This window comes from Gobio gobio (genome assembly GCF_949357685.1).
Source record: "Gobio gobio genome assembly, chromosome: 5".
Taxonomy (NCBI): Eukaryota; Metazoa; Chordata; class Actinopteri; order Cypriniformes; family Gobionidae; genus Gobio; species Gobio gobio.
The window spans coordinates 13541216-13568322 of NC_137101.1; the positions used below are offsets into that span (position 1 = coordinate 13541216).

Sequence of the window (27107 nt, forward strand, 5' to 3'; positions counted from 1 at the left end):
GTTTATTTGAATGTAGTTATTTTTAATGTCTCTTCTTTATTATAATGTATGTTTTCATTATGCATTGAAAATAGCTCAAATTCTAATTAATTTTCTGTTTTGTAGAACAAAGAAGATGCTGCTGTCTCGAAAAAAGAAAATGAGCTACTGAAGGAGCCTAGCGAGAAAGATAGAGAGAGCAGCCCCACGAGTCCTTCAGACCTGGCCAAGTTGGAAAGTACTGTCCTTCCAATACTAGAGGCTCAGACATTATCTAAAGAGGAATCACAAACTGAAACTCCAAAGGTCAAGCGTCGACTGGAGGTTTTGCCAATGTCTCCAATGTCACCCAGCTCAGAGGATGACCAGCATGAAGAAACTAAAGAGCAAAGGAACGATGCTCCAAAAAAAGAGCGAAAAAAGCTTCTGGTTCCAACTGATATCCAAGGTGATTCTTTTGAGGAGAGTAGTGAGGGAGAACCTTCACCTAAACTACAAAGCAAAAATACTTTTGGAAATAACGAAGTAGAAATGGAGAGTCCAATGGACGAAGAGGATTTTATCCGGAAGCAGATCATAGAGATGAGCGCAGACGAAGATGCATCACCAACTGATGAAGAAAATCTTGCCAGACGTAAAATCAAAGATCAAGAGAAGAAACAAACAGAACAGAAGGCAAAAAAAGATGAAAAAGACAAAAGTGAATCAGGCAAGGCCAGACGTCTTCTCAAAAAGAGTAGTATCAGTCCAGAAGATGAGCCTGAACGGAAGAGTATTATTTCTGTAACTAAAATTGAAGAACTAGCTAAAGGAGAACAACCTTCAGTAGGCAGTGGAGCTGGCATACGGCATTTCAAAACAATTGAGCTTAACAGTATAGCAACTGTACGTCAGACATCAGATGATGGTGAGCTAGAGAGCCTTACAGACTCTCCTGATGACAGGTCAAGAGGTGAAGGCTCTTCCAGTTTACATGCATCCAGTTTTACCCCTGGAACATCTCCAACATCTTTGTCTTCTCTTGATGAAGACAGTGACAGCAGCAGCCCAAGTCATGTTCGGTCTAGTGGTGAGGGCAAGCAGCAGAGGAAAGCAAAGCACCGGCAGCCAGGTCAGATGCTTCCTACCATTGAGGATTCATCAGAGGAAGAGGAGCTGCGAGAAGAAGAGGAGCTTCTGAGAGAACAGGAGAAGCAGAAGGGCTCAGGAAAAAAGTCAAAGAAAGACAAAGAAGAGATACGGGCACAGAGAAGGAGAGAAAGGCCCAAAACTCCGCCAAGCAACCTCTCACCAATTGAGGATGCTTCTCCCACAGAAGAGCTACGACAGGAAGCAGAGATGGAGGAAATCCGCAGGTCTTCCTGCTCAGACTTCTCCCCAAGCATTGAGTCAGAACCAGAGAGCTTTGAGATACTCCCAGAAAAGATTGTTGCTGTCCAAAAAGTCTATCAGTTACCAACTTCAGTTTCACTGTATTCTCCAACAGATGAGCAATACATTGATAATCAGTTAAAAGAAAAGGGAAAGCATTCATTAAAAACTGCGGATGAGGCATATGAAGAGATAATGCTCAAAGCCAAATCTCCAACTAATGAGGGAAACGAACCCCCACCGGGTAAGGAATCTCTTTATGGAGGCATGCTGATAGAAGATTATGCGTATGAGTCTCTTGTTGTTGATGCATCCTCTGAACAAGAACCAGACAATCTTGCTGTGTCAGAGAAACCCAAAAAAAACCTGAGATCACCTGATGAGGTTTATGAGGACATGATGCAAAGAAAGAAAGAGATAATGCTTAAGGAACAGGAGCTAACACACAATAAGCCAGAAGAAGATGTTCTTAAACCAGCAACTGTATTCCCCGATACTGACTCAAGCAAAGACACCATGCCATCAAGCAAAACAGGTCAGTCTAGGAAGGATGGAAGACCATTATTAGATGCAGAGGCAGCCTATGAAGAACTTCTGCAGAAGCAAAGAGCAGTGCTGACTCCAGGAACCAGTCCAACTCAAGCAGGTCCTGATCTGAGTGGCATGGCACAAAGGTCAACAGTAGCACAAGTTGAGAAATCTGAGACCGCACCCCTAAGAAGAATACTGCCTATACCTGATCTGAGAGTGACACAGTGTTCATCAGGTGAAGAGGAATCTGGTGAAGAGAGCATTTCTGATCAAACACAGAAAGTTGACTCTGACTCTGAGAAAGTTACAGTTTCAGCTACAAAGACTGAACCAGAACCACATGTGGGTGAGGCTTTTCAGAAAACATCAGTCTCAGAGACAGTTGCAGATGATTTGTCACTACAAAGAGAAGTAGCATCACCTGCAGTATCAAGTGACTCACGTGATGCCACAGAGAAAGATGTAGAAATTGAGCAGACAGGTGTTGTTGACTTGTCTAAGTCATCAGCCCCTACTCAAATTGACTCTTTTACAGCACCAGTTCCTAGTGTAATTTCAAGACCGTCAGTCCCAGTAGTTGTAAGTGTATCACCCTTGTCCACTGTACCGCAATATATAGTATCTACTATGCCTGGTGTCGTCTCAACTGCTCCACCAGTTCCTCCCAAACCATCAGTACTACGCAGAGCTGCATCTCTGGAAAAACCAGACATCCCAGTTCCTCCACCCCTCCCTCCTCCAACACTGCCCAAACCCTCTGTGTATCCCAAAAAGACTCCACCTCAAGTCCCCCCAAGAACTACTCCAGTTGGCATACCAACCACAGGGGACAGACAGCCTATTGCTCCAGCCTACAAGCCCCATGTTCCTCCTCCTGTTCCACCAAAGCCATCCTCCATCCCTGCAGGCCTAACTTTTAGTCACAAACCAGGAGAGACTATTAAACCTCCCATAGCTCCTAAACCCATAGCTGGTGTTCAGCCACCCCTTACAGTCCAAACCCCTTCAAGACCTACCATACTGAGTACAAGCAGTGCAGACAGTGTCCTTAATCTGAGTCCATCTGCAGAGAGTAGGATGGGAACCACATCTCCCCTCAAGTCCCCTACATCACCCAGGTTTGGAAAGGTTTTACGTGACACATATGTTGTTATTACTTTGCCATCTCAGCCCGGTTCACCTACAGAAGGTATCACAACTCAAGCCTCAATAAGTCCTAGCCAAGAATCCCTTCAGAAACCACCTCCTTCACCACCTCAACCACCTCCACAGTCACAAACAACTAGAGTACCTTTGGCATTCACACGAATTACTGAATCTATTGAAAGTCAAGAAATATGTGGTCCAGAGAAGGTAGTATCTAGCATGAGTCACGTATACGAGGCTATTTCAGCCTCAACGCAGCCTCAGTCAATTACTCCAAATGTTGGTGTTCAGGTAGTTACCACTGAAGTCCAAAGAACCACAGTGTCTGTTGTGCATGAAAGAACACCCTCTGCACATCCAATTCCAAGAGCCACTGGCATCTCTGTTGTTCAAGATTACACAAAACCTGAACCAGTTCAAGTGCAGAATGGACATGCCTACCATCCTGGTGAGGTGGTGGATCTCCGAACTCCAAAGATAGATGTAGAGACATCCATCAAAGGTGTGGATCTGTCTTCCTCTGAGTCAAGACGACAATCCCTTGCTATTGATTGTGGTGGACGTCAGCAAAGTGCTGTGCAGTCATCTGTAGTAAACCTAAGCACTGATACTTCCTCATTCTCAGTGGTTACTGACAACATCACTATCCTCACATGCACAGCCACTGTAGCTTATGGTAGTGATGCATCTATGTCTACATCAATGCCTCTCCAACTTACAACAGCTAAATCCTTTGAGCCTGTGACTCAAATTGTTTACAGGCCTGTGGATTGTCAACCAGAAAAACCCATAAATCTCTCTACAACAATGGGTAAAACTCACTCTGTTCCTGTAACAATAGCTCCTACGATTGCAAACAATAGCATTGGTGCAACTATACCTCCTCATCTAGGCTTATCAGGTGCAGTTGATCTCACCACAGGAAAACCTGCACAGACCATGGTTGCAATGAATGGGTCCACTGCAGAGGTGGTCACTGCTGTAATTACAGAGGATGATGGAAAACCAGTTGATCTTACTGCTGGAAGAAGAGCAGTTTGCTGTGATGTAGTCTATAAGCTTCCTTTTGCCAGTAGCTGTACAACTCAGCAGCCTTCAACTCCATTACCAGAGGATCGTTTCGGATACAGAGATGACCATTATCAATATGATCGTACTCCTTATGGTATGAGAGGTCTTGGTGGCATTAAACCCTCAATGTCTGACACAAACTTGGCAGAGGCTGGTCTCTTCCTATATAAAAGTAAGCATAGCTTTGATTATAAGGCGGCCACTGAAGGTGCTGTAGACCTGACATCTGGAAAAATGTCAGTGACAGGTCAGTACGGGATTGAAGATCTTTCTTCTCAATATCATTTTGAGTTACCTCTACTTATTCCCAGCTGATTTTTTTTTTATTCTCTCTCTTGTTTTGGAAAGTAATTTTGCATGCTCTCTTTTTTGGGAAGTAATTTTGCATGCTCTCATTTTTGGGGGTGTGTCTGCATGTTGCTGCATGCTATTCAATATACATTTTGCTGTTCTCATTTTTCATCCCTTGGCTGTTGCATGGATGCCTTGATGCTGTTACCATTGTACTATTTTAATGCGCTGAGCTTTAATCTAACAAAATGAACTTTTAACAGGTGAAGCTGTGGACTATTCAAGCAAATCAACAGGAGTGTGCACTGGAATGACAGTTCCACAGTACACACAAGCCAGGATTACTTCAGCAGTTGGGACCCACTATGGGGTTTCTAGTGTCCTACGATCTTCCAATGGCATTGTTTATTCTTCTGTAGCAGCACCAGTTCCTTCTACTTATGCTATAACCACCCAGCCTGGTTCTATCTTCAGCACATCCTACAATACTCTATCAGGCATGCACACAAGTGATACCATGCCATCATTGTCAACTCTACAGAATCAACCTCTCACTAGATCACACAGCTTTCTTTCAACCATTGCTGTAACCACAGCAGAAGAACAACGCAACTTACCCTTAAATCTGGAGATTGGTGTTTCAAAGGCTGGCCTTTCCACAACTCTCTCAGATGTAGTTTCTACAGTCACCACAGTGGACACCTACACAAATGCTTCACTTGATGCAATTGCAGCCTCTTTAGAAGCTCTGTCTTCACCTATGGTTCCAGGAGATGGACAGTACCAGGTGGAACGTGAGCTTCTTGAGCTAGAGAAGATGAAGCAGCAGCGCTTGGCTGAAGAACTTGAGTGGGAGAGGCAGGAGATACAGCGGTTCCGTGAGCAGGAACAGCTTCTTGTGCAGAAGGAGCTGGAAGAACTCCAGGCCATGAAACAACACATACTATGTCAGCAAGAAGAGGAGAGACAGGCCCACCTTCTGATGCAAAAGGAGACTTATGCTCAGCAACAGGAGCAGCTAGAGCAGATCCAAAGACTCCAAGAACAGCTCAGACAGCAGTTGGAGGAACAGAAGTTCAGGCAAATGTATCCAAGTGAAGTCCTGCCAGAGGCCCTTGTTGTGGTAGGAGATAGAAAGATGGACAGTGGCTGCCAGACTGATGAAGAGGATAACACTGAAAAGGCCTACACTGCAGGAAGGAAGAAGAAAAGTACAAAGAAAAGTGTTGACAGCTGTGTACAGACAGATGATGAAGACCAGGATGAATGGGAAGTTCCTACTCGAGGCAGGCGCAGTAGACCACGTGGTGGTAAAAATGGCATAGGTGAAAGAGGAGCTGTTTCAGTTCAGGCCCTAACTGAAATCTCTGTCCAAACAGACTCCTCTGGAACACTAAGGGGACACTCTGTACAGGTAGATGCTAGATTAGATTATCCTGACTCTGATAGAACTTCCTCTCCGAAGAGACGCCCCACTCCACTTGATATAAGCCAGTCCCCTCACCTCAAAGCAGATGCCTCCACTCTCCAGGTTGCCCCAGGTCCTCCCAAATCCCCAAAAGTTCTGTACTCTCCAATTTCCCCTTGTGTATCCCCTAGCAAATCCCTTGAGTATTTGTCCTATGAGAAATCCCTTGGAGACACAAGCCCACAGAGAATATGCTCTGCCACAGATCTATCCAAAGGTCCACCAACAAGTCCTAGGGCACCCAAGGTCATACAAAGGTCAATGTCTGACCCCAAACCCATGAGCCCAACTGCAGAAGAGAGGGCAGCAGCAAGTTTCCAGTTTTCTGAGAGTTATTCTGTGAGTATACATTAATTTTATAAGTTTGTATAAAGCTACGTTCAGACTGTCAATCCAAATCCGATTTTTGTGCATATCCGATTTAGCAAGTGTGAACTGCTAAAAATCACATGAAATGTTTCAAGCTACATTAATGGTTTGTGGTTTATGTGGTTTGAAATCCTATTCAAAACACATTTACAATTTACACATTTACACAATGTTTCTGTTGTTGCAAAGTGCCAGTCGAGCAGAAAATGACAATATAACGTAATGACAGCACGGAATAAAGCCGTTCATACCAGCCTCCTACGGTTTTGCCACTGCCCCAGAAGACACAGTAGTCCAGTGCGTGGCGGCTGCACAGTGTCGTTGTTGTAAATAAGACAACATTTGTATTGCAAACCCCTCTATGTTGTGGTTGTTGTTGCTGTTTTTGGCTTATGCCTACCAACGCAACATCATTTCCATTGAAGCCAATGCAGTTATTCCGGAAAACGAAGGAGCTGCATAGACACACACATTTGATCTGAACAGTTGTGAAAAACAGTGTGGACGTCAATAATTTTAGATCAGATTCCAATCGGATACACAAATAATCGGATTTGGACTGACAGTGTGAACATAGCCTAAGACTCATCTCTGCTTCATCTCAACAAAATATGTACTTGCTTTTTCTAAGTAATACTTTCTCATTCTGTGGTTTCAATGTCATGAAGCAGTTTGATAAAAAAAAAAAGAATAATATCTTGCTATTCTTCAGTTTTCAATTAATTTGGATTAATTGTGTTATTGTCCTATTGTCAGGCCTGATTGTCATTGACATGCTAGCTGTCTTGTATAATATTTTCAGTGTTTATTGAATGCCCTTTTAAAGGCATTGCAGAAAAACACACACATACTCTATATCTGCTGTGCTTCTATCCTCAAGGGCTATCTTTCATGAGTGAACAAAATCCTCCAGATACTTTTTTTTACCATTCTCCTTTATTCTCAGTCGAAGTGGAAAACTCAAGTGTTTGTTTGCTTGTTTTTAAAGTGCTTCTATGAAACCATCTTTAGGGCATGTAGCACTATATTTGTTCCTATGAACAATTCAGCTTAAAAAGAAGTTTTAAAAAACAGTTTGATCATTTTACACTGATATTGCTATTTTTATTTGTCCTCCAAAGGCAAAGGGATCTCCAAGTGGAACTCCGTCTGGCACCCAAAAGAAAGTTAAAAGAACCCTTCCAAACCCACCTTCTGAGGAAGAAGCTGTCAATGCTGGGCAAACAGCCTACAGCACGGGCTCAGCTCGTCGCCGTCTCTGCCGGAGCACAAACATGGCACGAGCAAAAATTCTGCAGGACATTGACCGTGAGCTTGACCTGGTTGAGAGAGAGTCCTCCAAACTGCGTAAAAAGCAAGCTGAACTGGATGAGGAAGAAAAGGAGATTGATGCCAAACTGCGATACCTGGAGATGGGCATTAATCGACGAAAGGATGCATTGCTCAAAGAAAGGGAGAAAAGGGAAAGGGCCTATCTGCAGAGTGTTGCAGAGGACCGTGACTACATGTCTGACAGTGAGGTGAGCAACATTCGTGAGACGAGAAGTGGAGAGGAGGTCAGTGGACATGGGCTTGAGAGACCACGTACTGCACCACAGTCAGAACTTGATGAGTTTGTTCCTCCACAGACCAAGCACGACCAGTATGGAAAGTATTCCCAGTACCAGTACCCACAGTACCAGCAGTCCCTGTACCAGCCTCAGTCACCATACCAATCCCAGTCCATCTACTCTTCTGTTCCTTCTCTGACTGCCTCACAACAACAGAGCTACCACCAAATGCTCTTGCTCCAACAGAAAGCCAGACAACAAGCTGCTCTCCTCTCTGAATTAGAGTCTACCAAAATGGCCACTAACTATGACACCTCATCTTACTTAGGAGGAAAATATGGCAACCATCTTGACTTGCATAGCTTAGAAGAGCGTGCTGGCAGCTTGGCAGTCAGTCCAATGTCCAGTGTATCTGCTGACTCCTTCTATGCAGACTTAGATCCACATCAAACATCAAGTAGCTACATGCTTTTAGAAGATGCAGCAGAACTTGCAAAGAGCACTGGCAGCCTTTCATCCACCAGCTATGGTATAGCTGAGAGGGAGCTGGCCAAAGCAGAGCGTCTTCTGAGACACGCTGCTGCAGATGTTGGTACAGACTACTTGGGCAGCTCCTCTAGACTTCATTCTTATGGTAAGGCCCAGGATGAAGAGGACCCAATGGAAGAACCATTTGAACTGAAGCTTTTAAAACAGCAACTGAAACAGGAGTTCAGGAGAAGCACAGGGGGAACTGAAAGCTTAGAGCAGCTTGCTGGACTCTCACATCACTATACCCCCAGCACTGGAGTGTCTAGTGGAAGCTACAGGGCCTACCCTAAAACTGAGAAGTACAGCATCAGTAGACTGACCTTAGAAAAACAGGCTGCCAAGCAACTCCCAACATCTATGCTCTACCAGAAACACAAAAACACCAGCAACATTGGCAAATATTCCTCAATCCAGGACACCAGGGCTCTAGAAACAGACTACACTAGCTACTTGGGGTCCAGTAGTTCTTCTCCCAGGTCAAGCAGACTTCTGCAGGATGAGATCACCTTTGGGCTTCGCAAGAATATTGCTGAACAGCAGAAATACCTGGGCTCCACACTAGGAGCTAATTTGGCCGGTTCACTTAATCTGGGCCAAAGCCTGAATCTCAGCCCAGGCATGAGATCCTCTTTGGCTGAAGACTCAGCTTATCCCAGTGGAAGCAGGTCACGGCCTTCTTCTAGACCCTCATCTGTTTATGGCCTTGACCTGTCCCTTAAAAGGGACATCTCAAGTTCTTCTCTGAGACTCAAAGCTGAAGGTGATCCCTCCTCAGAGACCTCAGCTTTCCAGACTCCATCAGGCAGGTCAAAACCTACAAGCCTGGCCATTGTACAAGGTGGGCGTGGACGCATCCCTATTGTGGCACAGAACTCAGAGGAAGAGAGCCCACTGAGTCCGGTGGGTCAGCCAATGGGTATGGCACGGGCATCTGCAGGTCCACTCCCACCCATATCTGCAGACTCCCGTGACCAGTTTGGGTCATGCTTGTCCCTCCAAGACCCTCAACAACAACATCTCAGAGAAGATACTTCAAGAGGACGTGGCTATGTGCTAATGGATGATCTGCAGGGCACCATGTCTGATAGTGAAGGTAATTTGTTTGTCCACAGACTGTCCTCTTGGAGTGACTCTTCGTACACAGTTCCATCTTTTTATTTATCTGTGTCTCATCATGTACGTGCTCATTCCTGTCTATATGAAGGCATCAATTCTCTGAATATATATGTTTTTCTGTCTTGTTTAAGCTTCATTGCCCTATGCTCAACTAATGAAATAATCCCAATGTCAGTTGGCTTTCTATAGTACAAATCTTTATGGTATAGCAACAGTTAAAGTAAACATTTTGCATGTGATTTTTTTTTTTTGTTTGTTTCTGTGTGAATACTTATAGTGCATGCTTTCAGTCTCTGCATGTTCAGTTAATATGTACATGTGCTATCTGAATGGGATAAATGAGGGAACAAATTAAACATAAACTGGCAGGACCTATTATAAATCTCTTTTCAGTAGCAGTGGAATAGCCTTATGACCCTCAAAATTTCTATTTAAGCTGCTTGTTAACAATTGAGCTGAATATGTTTATGATTTAGATGTCTGTCTAGTTATCTTAAAGTGCCTTCTAGTAAAAATCTTCTCAGCATTATTCATAATATTACTACACAGAATCTCTCTTCCTCTAGCTTGCTTTATAGATATGTTCAATTATATGCACAAATTCAACCAGATATTTTGATTTTGTTCTGTATAAGGTCAAGATTTAAATTAGTTTCCTTCCATAAAAAAAAACTTAGCCTAAGCCTATATACAAAATGTCATAGTTCATACATCTATTTCTCTGTGATAGATGATACTCTTCATGCATTGCTAGCAGTTCCTGGAGTAATTATCATGGCAGTTTGTGTTTGCCTGTTTGATGTTCATTTAATAAATAGCACGAGTGATTTGCATGTCTCTTCCTGTCTGGTTTTGAATAAACTCTTTCACTTTCCTGCATGTTCATTTTCTTTCTTTTGCACTCCAGGAACTAATAAATGCCTTCAAATAGAAAGGGCTATGCTTTTTTTCTCATTTTTGTGTCAATATTTGTCTTTTGATTTCTAATGATATTTAAAGTATAGTTTCAAGACTGATGTTTATATGCATTGCATGCTCCCTCGCCTCATTAACTACAAATGCATGAAATTACATTAGCTGCACTGTACGTTACAAAAAACATACATATTGTCATTTGTACTCAATCACACAACCACAAAACCTGAAACTCAGACCCAAAATACTCATCAATTTTATAGTGTTATTTTCTTTTATTCATCTATGTAGTAACTTACCCCGTACATGTAACAGCATATGATGTGTTCATCATATGTGCCATCTGGAAGTAAATGCATTTGCCTTGGTTGCAGCACTAAGTGAATCCCTGGTGGGTTTGTGCAGAGACGATCCAGGAAACTCACATGAGAATGTCACAAACGGTAGAGTATAACCACCTTAGACTCCTGCACGTCTCCCGTCTCCCCCAATCCCCGCTACCATGACCACCCACCCGCCAATCACCCATAAGCTGTTAGGCAACCAAATCGACCACAAATTCATCTCCATAACAACATGTTACAGGAAGTATGATGAATTTGCACAATAATGTAATGCTGTGTTAGTGAATACAGATCTTCCATCTGTGATTAAATTGGAATTTCACACTCCTTCTCTCCAAAAATAACTCATTTTCTCCGTTTAAACTGCTGCAATTTCACCAATTTGGTGAACAAAACATCATTCATGTAAAAATAGTAATAGTTTGCATATCAAATCTTTTGACTTCATAATTAAACTGGCCGTGCTCATAAAGCTGGCAAAATGACCACAGATATACACAATAATACAATTATGTGGTAGTGTTTTAGCGTGTAACATGATCTACATCTATCATATCATTTTACATCTGAATGTCAGGTCTGTAAACACAGTAATCTTTAAATTGTTAAATGTTGATTCCTCTTGATAACCTGAGGTCAGTTATTCACTTGTTCAAATACATCTATTGCCTTTGAAAGTTCCCAAGAAAGGAATGCTCGCAAAAAAAAAACCTTTTCCACCCTGTAGCTGAAAGACCCAACATCAATGCAAGATATTATGCCAAAATATTTCCTACCCCTGTCTGTCTTTAACCCCTATTCATGAAAACTTAAGATGTATAAGGGTAGGTACAGTAGCAAGCAGACTTGCTCTTAATCTTCTTACAGAATTCGTTAAGTGCGTTATGTATAGAAAAAAACAATCTGAAGAATTGTGTCCTCAGGGTTTGTATTAGTTTTAGGTTTGCATACAAAAATAACTGCTCTACTTTATATAACCATTTCCTTTTCTGCCCCAGATGTCTCTATATTGTTTAAATTTGAGACTGCATATGTACCCTAGCTGTCTCTAGTACCTGATTTTACCAGAGCGTCTTTAGTGGTTTGTTGTAACAGATTGGCAAGCAAGAATTTTAACGTTTTAATTTCCATCTGTTTATCCGAAGCGTACCATCTGCGACGGGAGGAAACTGACTGGTTTGAAAAACCACGAGACGGACGCACAGAAAATGGACAAGGGGTGGACAGAAGACAGGTATCTTGCATATCACTGTATTTCAGAAACATATTGCATGTTAGTGTTATGAAAATGAATTCTGACTGTGCTTATTTTATGTCCCTTTAGGGAAAGTCAGCACACTACCCGTTTCCTCATACCAGAATAAAGCTGCAGAGAGATCCCAAAGATCGTAGTGTATCAGGTAAGACGTGCAACCTTTCAAATACTTAACGCTGTGCTGCTTGGCTTCCTGACTTGCTCCAACTATGTAGACAGACGTTTAGGACAGCTGCCCCTGGTGAAAGAGGATCTGCTCGCTTACCAGGCCATCATAGAGAGATGCCCGAGGCTTATGTCTATGCAAACATTAGTTTCACCATGCTGAGATTGCATTGGCACAGTTTTATTTTATGCCTACTACTAAACAACACATTATCTCTCCTCTAATTTCCCTTTAGCGTCCTCTTGTGGTGCTATTTTGCCACACCATTGCACACAAAATGTCAACAGACAAAACCGCTGAGCAAAAGCACATCAGCAGTCTAGCCCCTCCTCGTGCTTTGGCATGTCACATAGATGTGGTTGATCCTCCTCGATATCCCGTGTCACTGTTCCTTTAAGTATTAGAAGAGGGCAGACATTACACAGCAATGTGGCAGATTGGCATCCCTCCAGTTTCATCAGTCATCAAAGCTCAAAATGGCGTGTAATGCACAAATTGGATAATCTTCTTAATTAGAAACTGATTAACAAACAAGCGACTAAAAAAAGACAGTAAATAAGACTATAGCTATACTGTGGTGTGACTGGGGGATTTGTTGCACTGTAATTAAGGTAATGTGTACATTGGTAATTAGTTTGATGGAAGGGTCTGTGATTCTGAATAGAGGATGTATGTCACACAACTAATCCGTGGAAATAATGGAAATTAAAGGTAATTTAAAATTGGGAGTTGCAATGCAAATTAATACAATCTTAGTTCACTCAAAAAATATATATATATTTTTTTATTTTGGGGTAAAGCATCCTTTTAATGCCATTGAAGTTTCTGTGGTTATTAAAGGGGGTCTAGTCATGTTTCACACTAGTGAATATTTTTCATAGGGTCGTTTTATTTTTGAATGTCACTTTCTGTTTAGACACTAGTGTTGAAGTACTCGAGACTGGTCTTGGTCTTGAGACCATTTTTTGAAGGTCTTGTCTCAGTCTCGACCACATTTGTACTTGGACTTGTCTCGGTCTTAGACTTAGAGGACTCAGGATTTTGTTTCAAGACCACAACTGCTGGGATATTACGAAATTGCCAGTGCATTTTCTGATTTATTTATTAACATCATTAATGTGATTGGATATAAAACTTACTTAACTTATTTCTGATTTATTTATTGTGCCGGTCCAGAAATTAATGAGGGATTGTGTCGAAAATGTCACCAAAATGCATACAAATGCTCCAAAAATTCAAGATGTTGCAAAAAAAGTACTTGTATGAGATCTGGATTTGTATATTATAACATGTGATATAATTTAGCAATATAATAAGAGCAAGAGCTGTTTTCACAAATTTGAATATGACTGCAAACATGGTATTGCTTTTATACAAACTCAAAACATTATACTCAACATTATTTATGCATTTGTAATTTACCAATTCAGATGCATCTTCTGTGCCACATCTGCAGTGCAAAGATGAATTTCGTTGTTAATGATTTCAGCTTTATATTTTATATATATATTTGTTAAAAATAAGTCATTTCTCATGCTGTAATGTGGATCTTTATAAATTTGAGGAGTGCTGGTCTGGTCTTGGTCTTGTCTTGGTCTCAACCCTTCAAAGTCTTGGTCTTGTCTTGGTCTCAACACACACTGGTCTTGGTCTCGGATTAGGTGGTCTAGGCAACTTAACATCTTGACTTGAAGTGTGGGTTTTATTGAACTGACTTTTTTTTACCCTACAAAAGCTATAGCAGAATGTGATGATATTGGTATTTTAGTTTGATAATTGGTTAATCACAAACATTATTGTACACTTTTAAAATCTATGGTTCCAAGAAGATCCTTTAACATCCATTGGAACCTTTCCATTGCACAAAAGGTTTTTATATGAAAAATCAGATTATTAAAATGTTCTTGGTTCTTTCAAGAACTGTTCACTGAATCATTCTTAGGGGAACCTAAAATGTTTTCTTTCTATGGCATTGTTGTGAAAACACCCTTCTGAAACCTTTATTTTTATAAAAGGGTTTTCAAAAACATATTTTGAGTCAAAATCTTATAGTTACTGGGATATAGCCTGTGTGACAAAAGCCCCGTTCCAAAGATTGGTACGTCAGAAACAAATGGAAATGTATTGTTATGAAATAAATTTGAATAAAATGAGCCAGTCTTCCAGGCTTGTTATCATCAGGGTTCGTACCACCTTATGTTTATACAATACTCTTTCCTCACAGGAAACGGACTGGGCATCCGTGTGGTTGGAGGAAAAGATGTCCCGGGAAGCAACGGGGACATTGGTGCGTATGTTGCCAAAGTATTACCTGGAGGAGCCGCAGAACAGACGGGGAAGATTGTGGAAGGTAGGCGCATCAATGAAGCGCGGTTACTGCTTTAAAAGCTGTCTCTGTGTGGGTTCACTGGTTCGGTTAAGCTGAAGAGGTGTATCAATGTTCACTGTCTCTTGGAGCAGGGAGAGAAGCACATCTGTTGACGTTAAAGGGCACAACGTGACGTGATAGGCGACAGGAAAAACAAATGATGCTAATCTGCACGATTCTTCACCTCCAGGCTCCGGGAATGACTCATTCTTGATGTGAGAGATAAAGATAGAAAAGAAGAAGAAAATGAAGTTGAAGTTTCAGGTTCATGGCTGTTTCCTCTGCGGCGTAGGTGTTGTGCAGATCAAATGAGAGTTGAATGTTAAATTTAAATGGAAACTTTGACTGAGATGTCTCTGGAGAGTTCAGCTGAAGAAAGTTTGAGGTTTTACTGCTTTAACACTGGGGTTTTTTTCAATGCAGTTATGTAAATATGCACTTTACAAAGTCAAAATTGACCTCATTGTGACAGATTTGCCCAATGATTGCTGACGGCTAGAGTTTCTCGACTTGGAAGAATCCTCACAGACTTTTGGAATAAAACCCAGAGTGAAATCAGAATAGTATGACTGCTTTGAACGGTCTTGATGGACTATTTCAGCCAATTTGATGGAGCTGAATTTTACAAGCTCTATTGATCTCAGTTGTGACTGAGACGTTAATTCTTTCTCTTTCTCCAGGGCGAGGGTGAGCACGGAACATTGTAAATTAGGTCTGCTTGGGCTCCGGCTTTTGTACTGCTTTCTCCCGGTCATAATTTACGAGAGGCCAGAATCGGTGTCTAGGGGGAAAGTGAAGCTGGAGGGAGTGGATCTGTCTGTGCACAGGCTTATTTATGAGGCTATATACAACAGCTGAGCTTTGTGAAAGAACATTCTGAGCTTTGACACTTCACATCTGTCTTCTTCCTCCTCCTCCTCTCACACTCGATCAAATATCACTTTGTATTTAGACATCTGATTCCTTGGCTTCCTCTTCTCATCTCTTCTCGTCTCTTCTCTTCTTGTATATACTCTCTTATTTCATCTTAACATGGCTCTACTTTTTTCTTGTTTTGTCTAAATCTCACCTTTTCTCTTCTCATCTCATTTTGTCCCTTCTCTTCTCTTTTGATCTTACGTCTTCTCATACTGTATATACTCAGTGTTGGGGAGGAACTAAGTTACATCTGAATATTTTCTGTAAAAAGCTAGGATATGTTGAATAATATTCATTTGTTGCTGTTTTTGATGCACGATGCCTCCTGTCATTTAAAGGCAGTTTAGTAAAGTGATTCTATTCTGATGCTTTTGATTGGTTCTCTTGTTTGAATTTACAGCGCACCACGTCTGCCAATTTCATCAATCCACATTGACGCTAAAAGCTTTAGGCTACAACCTGTCTTGCCACCATGGCGAGTGATAAAAATGCATTCCAGTGCTGGAAAAATTTTTTGGAAAGCATTTACATTACTTTAATAAAGTAATTGAAATAGTAACACTACTATTTTATATAGGATAACTTGAAATCTGTAGCTATTACATTTCCAAAGTAACCTTCCCAACACTGTATATACTCTTATCTCATCAAATTCAGTCTCTTCTAGTATCATCTCTCTTCTCATCTTGTCTCATCTCTCCTAGTCTCTTCTGATCTTTCTTGTATCTACTCTCATTTCCCATTTTCTTGTCTCGTCAGCTCACGTTTTCTCTTCTCTTTGGATCTTATCTCTTCTCATATAAACTCTTGTCTCGTTTCATTTAGTCTCATCTCTTCTTGTCTCATCTAATCTCTTCTGATCTTGTTTATCTCTTTCATTTGATCTTATCGTCTCTCTACCCTTTTCTTTTCTCATTTCATTTCACGTTTTCTCTTCTCATCTCATCTTGTATCATTTGGTCTTCTCTTCTCGTATTGTATCGTATTTTATTGTAACGTCTTTTTCCCACATAATGAACCAGTAGCAGATGAAGCTTCTTAAGGGAGAAATCTAAAATGTTTCTACTTGGCGTAAGCGTGATTATGTATGCGGTCGGCATGGTTACAACAGCAATGTGAACATGCGCACTCGTAGTAACACCATGAGAACATGCTGGTGTTAAGCAGTGGAGTAATGCGAGCCTGCTGTTCAGCCTTTCACATTAAATTATAAAATCTGTGAGTGTGTGTGTACATATACAGTACATGACGTGATTGAGCACACATTCACCTCCAGGGACCCCAAGCATCCACCGTAATGTAGGAGCTTCGAAACGCCCAAAGAGGGCATACCTGGCGTACCTGAAGACACGCTTTCATCTGTGTAAGTGCACCAACAGTGTGGTTTCAGTTTGCTGTGACTTGGAGTGAACCCTGCTGCATGTGTGCCCTTTCCTTTCTCACAGGGTTTCTATAGCAGGGTACGTTTAATTGAAAGAGATCACGTGTGCCGTTGCAGTGCTGTTTACGGAGTATTTGATCTCTCAGATAGTGAATAAAATGTATTCAATGGCTTATTTTTTTTGTGTGTGTGTATGTGTGTTTTTTGTGTTTTCATAGGAATGCAAGTTCTGGAGTGGAACAGCGTTTGCTTGACTGGTAAGACGTACGAGGAGGTGCAGGGTCTGGTTGGTCACCAGGTTGGAGAGGCGGAGTTATGTATCAGATTGTGAGTGACAGATTTGCTACAAATTATTTAAAATATGTGTAATTTTTACTTTTACTTTCTAACTAAGAAAGATGTACATCTAAAAAACCTATTACTACTTGTTTGGAATTGAGTGCACTTTTAAATGTTATTGTCATTGTCTCAAACACATTTCTTAAAGGGTTAGTTCACCCAAAAATGAAAATTCTGTCATTAATTACTTACCCTCATGTCGTTCGACACCCGTGAGACCTCCGTTCGTCTTCGGAACACAAATGAAGATATTTTAGTTGAAATCTGATGGCTCTGAAAGGCCTCCATTGGCACAATGCACGGTTCACTCTCAAGACCCTTAAAAGGTACTAAAGACGTCGTTACAAAGTCCATCTCACTACAGTGGTTCTACAATAACTTTATGAATCGGCGAGAATAGTTTTTGTGCGCAAAAAACCCCTAAATAACGGCTTATATAGTGATGACTCATGAAGATTTGAAGCGTTATGAATCAGTGAGTCGAATCATGATTCGGATCGCGTGTCAAACCGCCAAACTGCTGAAATTTGGCGATCCAAACTGCTCATTCGACTCACTGATTCATAACGTTTCGAAGCTTCATGAGGCCGTGTTTTGAAATCGTCATCACTATATAAGTCGTTATTTAGGGTTTTTTTGCACACAAAAACTATTCTCGCCGATTAATAAAGTTATTGTAGAACCACTGTAATGAGATGGACTTTGTAACGACGTCTTTAGTACCTTTTAAGGGTCTTGAGAGTGTAAAGTGCCATTGTGCCAATGGAGGCCTTTCAGAGCCATCAGATTTCAACTTAAATATCTTAATTTGTGTTCTGAAGACGAACGGAGGTCTTACGGGTGTCGAACGACATGAGGTAAGTAATTAATGACAGAATTTTCATTTTTGGGTGTACTAACCCTTTAAAGACATAAATATGTAAGATTTTTGGATTAAAATATCCAAAATCCACTAAAACAATGTTATATATATATTTTGACTTGTGTACTTACGTTATCCCAAAAGTTTCCAAGATTGTTTAAATCCAGAGAAATAAGCAATTTTAACCAGGACACGGACCGTGTCTGTGCGTCGCCTATCAATGACATCATACTCGATTTCCGCTTTATTTCGTAGAATCCATGGAAACACCAAAGACACTATAATATATTGTTATATAGCTCAACGCAGTAGTCTTATTGTTTAAATATCATTTTCATGATTTACAGCGAGTACCATGTTTTACCATGCCTAATATCGGTCTAGCTTAGTGCAGTGTGCAACAAGTGTCTCATAGTAGCCGCTGAGCGAATGCACAGAGAAGCATTATAACATAACTTTCAACACACTCAAATAATGTATCTAATATGATAAAACAGCACCGGAAAAAGCGGAAGCGGTCGTCTGCAGCATAATAAAAGCTCAGCGAAATCAAGGCGTCATCAAATGATGCCTTGGTTTCAAGTAAGCGGCGAAAAAAAAAACATATTGTGGCTTTAACCCATTTTATTTCTGTATTCTGACATATTTCTGAATGAAGCATAATTCATTTTAATATAATAAGAAGAAATGTAGGTGAAAAACATTTTTGGTTACATATCAGAATGGAGCCTATGGAAGCTTGTTTCCGCCAAAGAATAAAAAATAAAAAAGGTAATTACGACTTTTTATCTCACAATTCTGACTTTTTTTTTATTGCATGTTATAAAGTCGAAATTGTGAGATATAAAGTCAGAATTGTGTGATATAAACTCGCAATTGCATGAAAAGTCAGAATTGCGAGTTTATATCTCACAATTCTGACAATATTTTTTTATATGACTTCATTTTGTGGCAGAAACATGCTTTTCCTTAGGAGCCTGATTGTTTGAGGAAAAGGGGTTGAAAAATTAGGAACGGTTTGTGAACCTTTAAATTTGAGAGCCAAAAAAAGTACATTATTTTTCAACTGAACATTACGACCAGGAATGTACATTAGGCGAGCGCATGGGGTACATTTTGATCCCATGCTGGCTTAACTGCATTTTTGTCCTTTGACCATGATTTATCTCTTTGTCATTTTCAGAGACATAAATATGCTGTCTGATTCTGAAAGCTCCCACCTCGACCTTCAAGACCAGACCAAAGGTGGGAACCATCAGTCAATGGGGAAGACAGTCAAATGATAATCTCCTAATTAACCTCAATGGCACTAAACCACTAACTTGCACTTATAAATATACAGGAGACAGACCTCCGCGGTCACCAGGTGTAGACCCTAAGCAGCTGGCTGCGGAGCTGCAGAAAGTGTCCCAGCAGCAGGTGCCGTCCTCCTCTGCGTCAGCACTGGATAAACCCTCGGCGTCCGCTGGCTCCAGTGCAGTTCCCAGCCCTGGCCAGCCTGGTTCACCCTCTGTCAGCAAGAAACGCCACAGCAAGGTATGCATATGCCATGCACACACACTATTATTTTGTGTACAAAGAGTCAAATGCAAAACTATGTCTTTTCTTACTGCTGATGTTTTGTTTCTTAGACCTCTGAGGCTGCAAAAACTCAGTCCTTCCCAGTGTCAGGAGAGATCCAGGTAGATTTCAGCTCTCATTAACTCAGCTAGCTTATTCAGGCCATGGGCAATTGCGATTTACAGACCTGCAAATGTGGAAATTTCTATAGTCAGTATGAACTTTTGTACTATTTCATCATCTAGAAATTGCTATTTAGGAGTGCAATCTCTATAAAAACATAACCATCTTGCACATTTGTGTGAATTCACTGGTCAAAACAAAATGTATTTATGCCATATTTATTCACCTTTTCAGTAGTAGAAAGTAGAACATCCATTTCTTTCTTTCTTAAATTTTGCAGCTTCAAATAAATTATGACAAACAGCTGGGCAATCTCATCGTCCATGTTCTCCAAGCGCGAAATCTTGCACCCCGGGACAATAACGGCTACTCGGATCCATTCGTTAAAGTTTACTTGCTGCCGGGTAGAGGGTAAGTACCTTGTAAAACTCAACTAACTGGAACTGAGTTGTGTCTCATGGTTTCAGCCTCAGTGTAAACCATTAGTCGTTGATCCCGTGGGTGCTCGGGGGCTCGAAATGGTCGAGCACCTACGAAAAAACACGAGATATTCTCTATTCATTTTAACCGATAAAAAACCTCTCTGATTAAAGGGTCATGAAACCCCCTGTTTCAGCAGCAGTCAGTTCTCACCACAGTTTTGAAAAATGCTGACTGACAGCACATCGACGGCTTCTGTTCTGATTCAGACCATTTTGTTTCGCTCTCATTAAAAGCATCAAAGCTTCCCACAAATGCGTGCTGCAAATTACCATTATGTTACACGCAACACAAAATACACATGTAAGTGATACTCACCGTTACACAATTTGGCTACATATATTATACTGTGACACCTATAATTCAATGGACAATTAAATGCACAGCCATTCGCAATTTGTTCTCTTCATCGAAAATATAAATGAACCCATACTGTTGCATACCTTTGATAACTTTTGAGGCTTATTTTGTGGAGTTTTTATAAGCCGTTTGGTCGGTTAAATGGCCGTAAAGAGCGGTTACACTCAGAGTGTGGATGAATTGCGTTTGTGTCGTAGACTCAGGATACAAAGCGGAAAAAAAACACTCTTTTTGATCCATTAATGCGTCTCTCACTTACTGTGTGCGATCTCACTGTTTGAAGCACCAGTCAGAGGAAAATGCCTATCAATGCGTACTGTCATGAATAATTAAGCGCTTGCTGCCATGAATTAAGCAACGCATCTTCTCATAGGACAAAGACACCCAGAATCATGAATAATTATGAGACACCAATGACTCATCGCCGTACTATAGTACGAGAAAACGTCACATCCTATGACGTTGACATGAAGACGAATTTGAAAGAGGAAGTTGAAAATAGAGCAAAAAGGTTTCATATTAACTAGTTTTCTCCCACGATCAAAACTAACAGATGGTAACATCGTCTTCCATGATGTTCAACACACATACTTCTGTTAAAATCTCAGAAAATTTGGTTTAGGGTTTCATGACCCTTTAAATAAAAAACCTCTCTCATTGGTGGATCTCACATCGTGTCCCAGCTGGTTGTAATACACACAATTCAACCTTTTTATTTATAGCATTGCAACAATTAGCATTTGCACAACAGTGGCAGATCCAGGCATAGGCAATATAGGAAGCCACCTAGGACGGCAACGCATGCTTAGCATACGTAGCTTTCAGACACAAATTTCATTCTAATCTTTATAGTTCATTTGAGGCAGTTTTATTTTAATGACAAATGTCAAGAGCGTATTATTGTAATGCAAGAGCGCATCCATGTACTGCGCAAACACAAATCTCTACACTTGTATATAGGTGAATTTCCTTCACTCTCGCACAAATCTACAGTGGCCTCATGGCTCTGTTCTTGCTCAGATATTGCATGTGCACGCTCAAACTTTGTCCTGCTCACTCACGAATCTCTACAAGCTCTTTCTGTAGAATTCTCTACTCTCCTGGAATGAATGTTACCAGAAGCTTTCCACCACCAGACTTTAATGACTGACTGATGAAATAGCACACGTGTACCTTTAAATTGTAAAGAAATTAAGGATCCATCGTTGTAGTCTATGTCGAATAATTCCATGTACAAATTTCATGGGATAGCATTTTCAAGCTGGTTTTAGTCCGTTCTCTAGTTATTTTATTGTTTTATAGTTATTTGAGTTAAGTGGTTATTGTAAATAGGAATTTATTAAATAATTTTATTTAGTGAATAGAGACCCACTCGCTCAACTCAAGTTACTGTAGAAAATGTTGCACAAAGGTATCGCTCTTTACAATGTCGGACACATAACTGTAATTAATATGCTTAGCCTTTTGCTTGACTGCGTTATCAAACAGATAATAATGTGTTGCTAATGTTACACAAACCATGTTCCCTTTCGCAGACAGTTGCCTTCTAAAAATCTGTATAGTTTTTAAAGGCATAGTTCATCATAACATCGTAATATACACAATATACATAATATACCCGCTGGATTGCTAAATGTACCTGATTTTTCAACAGAAAAAATATACCGGGATATCTTGGCTTCTCTTTAGACTCCCCTGCTTCAGAGCATATTAATGATATGCTAAAACCCGCCGGCATGTTGACGTAATTGGTTACAAGGTAGTTTGTGATGTAAGAAACACCGTCAATTTCAAACCGCGTCTTTGGTTCACTGCAGTTTTAACGAAAAAATACTCACCAATGCTGTTGACTTATGAATTTGCACATAGTTTTCTGAAAGCATATTAAAAACACCACATAGACATATAAACAACATTAAAAAACTAGATTTTTGCCTCAGGGGGTCTTTAAAATGTTTTAAGGGACATTTTTGCTTATGTATATGGTAACTTAGCCCAGTTATAATTTGCTCATGGAAACAGGTGAAGAAAAATGTGTTTATATTTGGTTGGTAATGTATTTTCCCTTGCAATTTTCTAATAAAATAAAAAATAGAAAAGGTTTCTTCACCCACCGGCAGAAACATAAAACGCCGCCTATGGTGTGAATGACTAACTGGGGTTGGTCACTTTACATGGCGGTCAGATGACCTGCCAAAATAGCTATGTGAGACTACAGAAATTGTTCATGAAATATCTGGATTCGCGACTTAACCCAGACAAATCCAGCTGTTTCACCCTTGGCACTGAAAATTAAGACTCCCGGAGCTGTTATTCAATCCTAGCTGCTACTTTCAAGTTAAACGAAACATAAAATCACTTATCCAGCTGTAATTAGCACCAGGTCCATAGGAAAGACCTGGAAAGGATTATGCATATTGTGTAAGCCCTAGTTTTGAGCTTTTTTAAAAAATGATTTTGTGTGTGTGTGTGCGTGTGTGTGTGTGTGTGTGTGTGTGTGTGTGTGTGTGTGTGTGTGTGTGTGTTGGTTCAGGCATTTATGAGCGCAGTAAGTGACTCAGCAAAAGAGGAAAATCAATGACAGCTCAATTAGTGTGTAAAATGATAGCGCTGATTGATGTTTGTAGGTTGGTGTGTATGTTTGTGTATGTGCGCATCGGATCATTTCTGGCTCTCATCTGATCATGCAGTACTTGGATTGAACCTACAGAAACAGGAGCTGTCCATTTCTCTGCTCCATATGGGCATGAATGCATGAGCTACTGCAAAAACACAAACACACACACACACACACACACTTTTGCAGTCTCCCACTCATCACTGATTGTTGTCTGTTTTTGCTGCATGCTGGATCTTCACAGTCAGGTCATGGTTGTGCAGAATGCCAGGTATGTGATTCTTTCCTACAGCACATTATACAAGACTTGGCCATGCTTGGACATGAATGGCTTAATAATGTAGGGTTTTGCTCTTTTTACATTTTTATCATTGTTACCCATTTGATCATTTTCTCAATGTAGTATATGGTCACTGTAGCAACACAAGTGGGCCTATACTAGATGTCGTCGTCCATTGTGCAAAACAGTGTGGGCCAGTGTTTCATGTTTCGGTTACTGATGGTTTGTGCCACACTGATCTACATCATGGTGACCTCTTGTGGTATGTTATCTAATTGTAGTGCTGAAAACAAAAGAAGGTCCAAACACGTTCAGAAGAGCCTGAACCCAGAGTGGAACCAGACCGTCATCTACAAAAATATCCACTTGGAACAGGTGAACTACAAGCTTACTTTTTTGCATACATCTAGGTTGCGTTTCAGATGTCTGAAACACCAAAAGAAAAAACAGATTTTACTTTGATGAAATATGCTTTTTTTTTTTTTTTTGAACATCCCATGTCAGTTTTGAGGTTTCAATTGTATGAAAGCTCTTCAGAGAGAATCTCAGGCTTTGGGTGCAAATAGGGAAAAGTCTGTTGTCTCCCAGAAGTACTTTAGTCTAATTAAGACCAGAGAGCTTCTTGAGTTTGTTGAGCTCTCTGAGGCAGCTGCTGACAGATGTGATTGATATGTTTTTACTGGACTATTGAAGCAAGGCAAACAGCTCTTAATTGAGAGAGAAAGGCAGAATGTAGGTAGGTGAGGCTTTTATGGAAAACCATCTGGATTTAATGCTCCAGTGCTGCATATCATGTTTGATATGTTTGCTAGTTTAACACAAAAGAGATATTTTATGAATCAGTATTTTTGTCTTGCTTTCCAGTAATAATATCTTAAAACAAAATACATTTACTTAATTTGATCATTCATTTTTCTGAACAAACTTTATTTGTATGAAATGTAGTTAAATCCATACTTAAAACAAGTGAATGTTATGAATATTTATATAGATTTTTTATTTATTTATTTGTATTTGTAAGAAGTCTCTTATGCTCACCAAGGCCGCATTTATCTAACAGTAATAGCAGTAATATTGGGAAATATTATTACAGTTGAACTGTTTTCTATTTTCAAATGGTAAAGCTGAATTTTCAGCATCATTTCTCCAGTCTTCAGTGTCACGTGATCCTTCAGAAATCCTTAAAATATGTTGGTTTGGTGCTAAAGAAACATTTCTTTTTCAGATGCAAAACCATGAGCTGCTTAATATTTGAATGATAATGACATGATAATGGTTTACTTTGATTAATAGAAAGTTTAAAAGTACAGCATTTATTGGAAATATATTATTATAAATGTCTTTACTTGTCTTTTTTTAATTTTTAAATGTCTTCACATTTGATCCATTTTATAATCCTTGCTGAATAAAAGTATAAATAAAATAATAATTAAAAAAAAAAAAAATATATATATATATATATATATATATATATATATATATATATATATATATATATATATATATATATATATATATATATATATATATATATATATATATATATATATATATATATATATATATATATATATTTATATTGGTTGTCATGGTGGTGGTTGAGGAGAGACCCCTGACATGAGTGTAAAGCGCTTTGGGTGTACAGTAGTACATATGAAAGCGCTATATAAATGCCTCATTCATTCACTCATTCATTCATGTAAGTGTATCTTGATTAAGGATCTTTAAAAGATGGAAAACAAGGAAAAATTGTAATGTAGAAAATGTTTGTGTGTTTGTGAGTGTTTGTGAGGTGTTTCCTTCCCTTCATTTAGAGATCAATGGAAAATAAATTAAAGGATTAGTTCACTTTCAAATAAACTTGTGCTTATAATTTACTCACCCCCTTGTCATCCAAGATATCCATGTCTTTCTGTCTTCAGTCGAAAAGAAATGAAGATTTTTGATGAAAAGATTTCAGGATATTTCTCCATAAAATGGAAGTCAATAGACTCCAAACGGTTCAAGGTCCAAATGAGAGGTTCAGTACAGCTTCAAAAGGGCTTTAAACCACATCAAACGGTACCAGACGATCAATAAGGGTCTTATCTAGCGAAACGATCTGTCATTTTTTTTTAAATAAATAAAGTTTAAGTTTTATAAGCACAAATGCTCGCCTTGATCTGTTCATTGATGCGTGCTCGTGACGTCACGTAAAACGCAATTACGTTGAAAAGATCACGTTAGACGCAGACGCAAAGACGTTTGAATATGTGGATATGGTCCTCCTTCCGCTCATTTGTAAACACTGACTTGGTACTTTACACCTTTTCAACGTAATTGTGTATTACCTAACGTCACGAGCGCGCATCACTGAACAGGGCACAGCGAGCATTTGTGCTTATAAAACTAAAACTTTATTTATTTTTTAAAAAATGACCGATCGTTTCGCTAGATAAGACCCTTATTGATTGTCTGGTACCGTTTGATGTGGTTTAAAGCCCTTTTGAAGCTGTACTGAACCTCTCATTTGGACCTTGAACCATATGGAGTCTATTGACTTCCATTTTATGGAGAAATATCCTGAAATCTTTTCATCAAAAATCTTCATTTCTTTTCGACTGAAGACAGAAAGACATGGATGTCTTGGATGACAAGGGGGTGAGTAAATTATAAGCAAAAGTTTATTTGAAAGTGAACTAATCCTTTAAGTTCCAGAGTTAATGACAACATTAAAGTAATGTATAGTGATATAAATCATCTTGGCACTGAATCTGCTTAATCTAATCTTCTACTCTACTCTTTTTTGTGTGGCGTGTGTATAGCTAAGAAAGAAGACACTGGAGGTCAGCGTGTGGGACTACGACAAGAGCTCTGCCAATGACTTCCTGGGAGAGGTGAGGAGCTACAAGTTCTTTAAACACACTTTGAAAACTTAGGGCGTTTTCACACCTGAAAGTCCGCACCAAGGTCCAACCGAAGTTCATGTTTTGATACTTTTTATACATTCGGTTAGTTTTGGTTTGGTTTCACATTGCAATTATGTGAGCGGACTAAAGTACTTTATATGACACACTTGCGTCCAATAGTCATCATATGTGTGCGGCATCTGGACATTGATTGGTTTGTAAACGGACGTGCGTCTGACGTCAGCGTCTTTGACAAGAATGAATGAACGCATATCGTTGCCACTATTGAACAGTGCGCATTGCTTGACTATTTTTTATTTGTTACGTTTGTGACATTTCAAGCTTTATATACTCATGTTTCCCATGTTTGTGAGAAGTAGCTGCTGAGTTTGGGTTTATTTGAGACGCGCTCCAGTTCATGTGTAAAGCATGTGATCACTCCCGCGATTATTGTCTGCTATAGACTATTTGCTTCTTATTTATTAAATCCAGGTAATTATCTGATTAAACGTTGATTAAAATTAAGATACAATTTATACAATACGAAATTCCAATTAAAGAAAGGCTTTCTAAGCAACATCATACAAAATTTCGTTCAAAATTATTTCTGACTTTCTGTCTTCTGACATATTGCGCATATTTTCACTTTTCATAATCAATGTAGCTTAGATTGAATTTAAAAATAACATTATAATATTAAAACATAAACAGGAACTTCCTGTAAATGGTCTGAAAGTCCGAACCATAAAGAAAATGCTTTCACACTAGAAACAAACCGAACCTTTGTTCAGTTTGATCCGGACCGAGACTACCTCTTTTCGTCGGACC

General features: G+C 39.8%; 1 protein-coding gene across 1 annotated transcript in view; it reads left to right on the forward strand.

Moving 5' to 3' along the window:
• Window positions 1-27107, forward strand: part of pcloa (piccolo presynaptic cytomatrix protein a) — a gene marked incomplete at its 5' end in the record, with an annotated part of 57400 nt that overhangs the window by 18876 nt on the left and 11417 nt on the right. The window contains 15 exons of the mRNA XM_079818103.1: window positions 106-4345; window positions 4653-6196; window positions 7348-9400; window positions 10713-10781; window positions 11828-11916; window positions 12007-12082; window positions 14328-14453; window positions 16989-17097; window positions 19155-19216; window positions 19314-19507; window positions 19603-19653; window positions 19935-20065; window positions 23356-23382; window positions 23673-23766; window positions 26196-26267. Coding sequence (XP_079674229.1) covers window positions 106-4345; window positions 4653-6196; window positions 7348-9400; window positions 10713-10781; window positions 11828-11916; window positions 12007-12082; window positions 14328-14453; window positions 16989-17097; window positions 19155-19216; window positions 19314-19507; window positions 19603-19653; window positions 19935-20065; window positions 23356-23382; window positions 23673-23766; window positions 26196-26267 — 8937 coding nt within the window. The remainder of the gene's footprint in view (window positions 1-105; window positions 4346-4652; window positions 6197-7347; window positions 9401-10712; window positions 10782-11827; window positions 11917-12006; window positions 12083-14327; window positions 14454-16988; window positions 17098-19154; window positions 19217-19313; window positions 19508-19602; window positions 19654-19934; window positions 20066-23355; window positions 23383-23672; window positions 23767-26195; window positions 26268-27107) is intronic.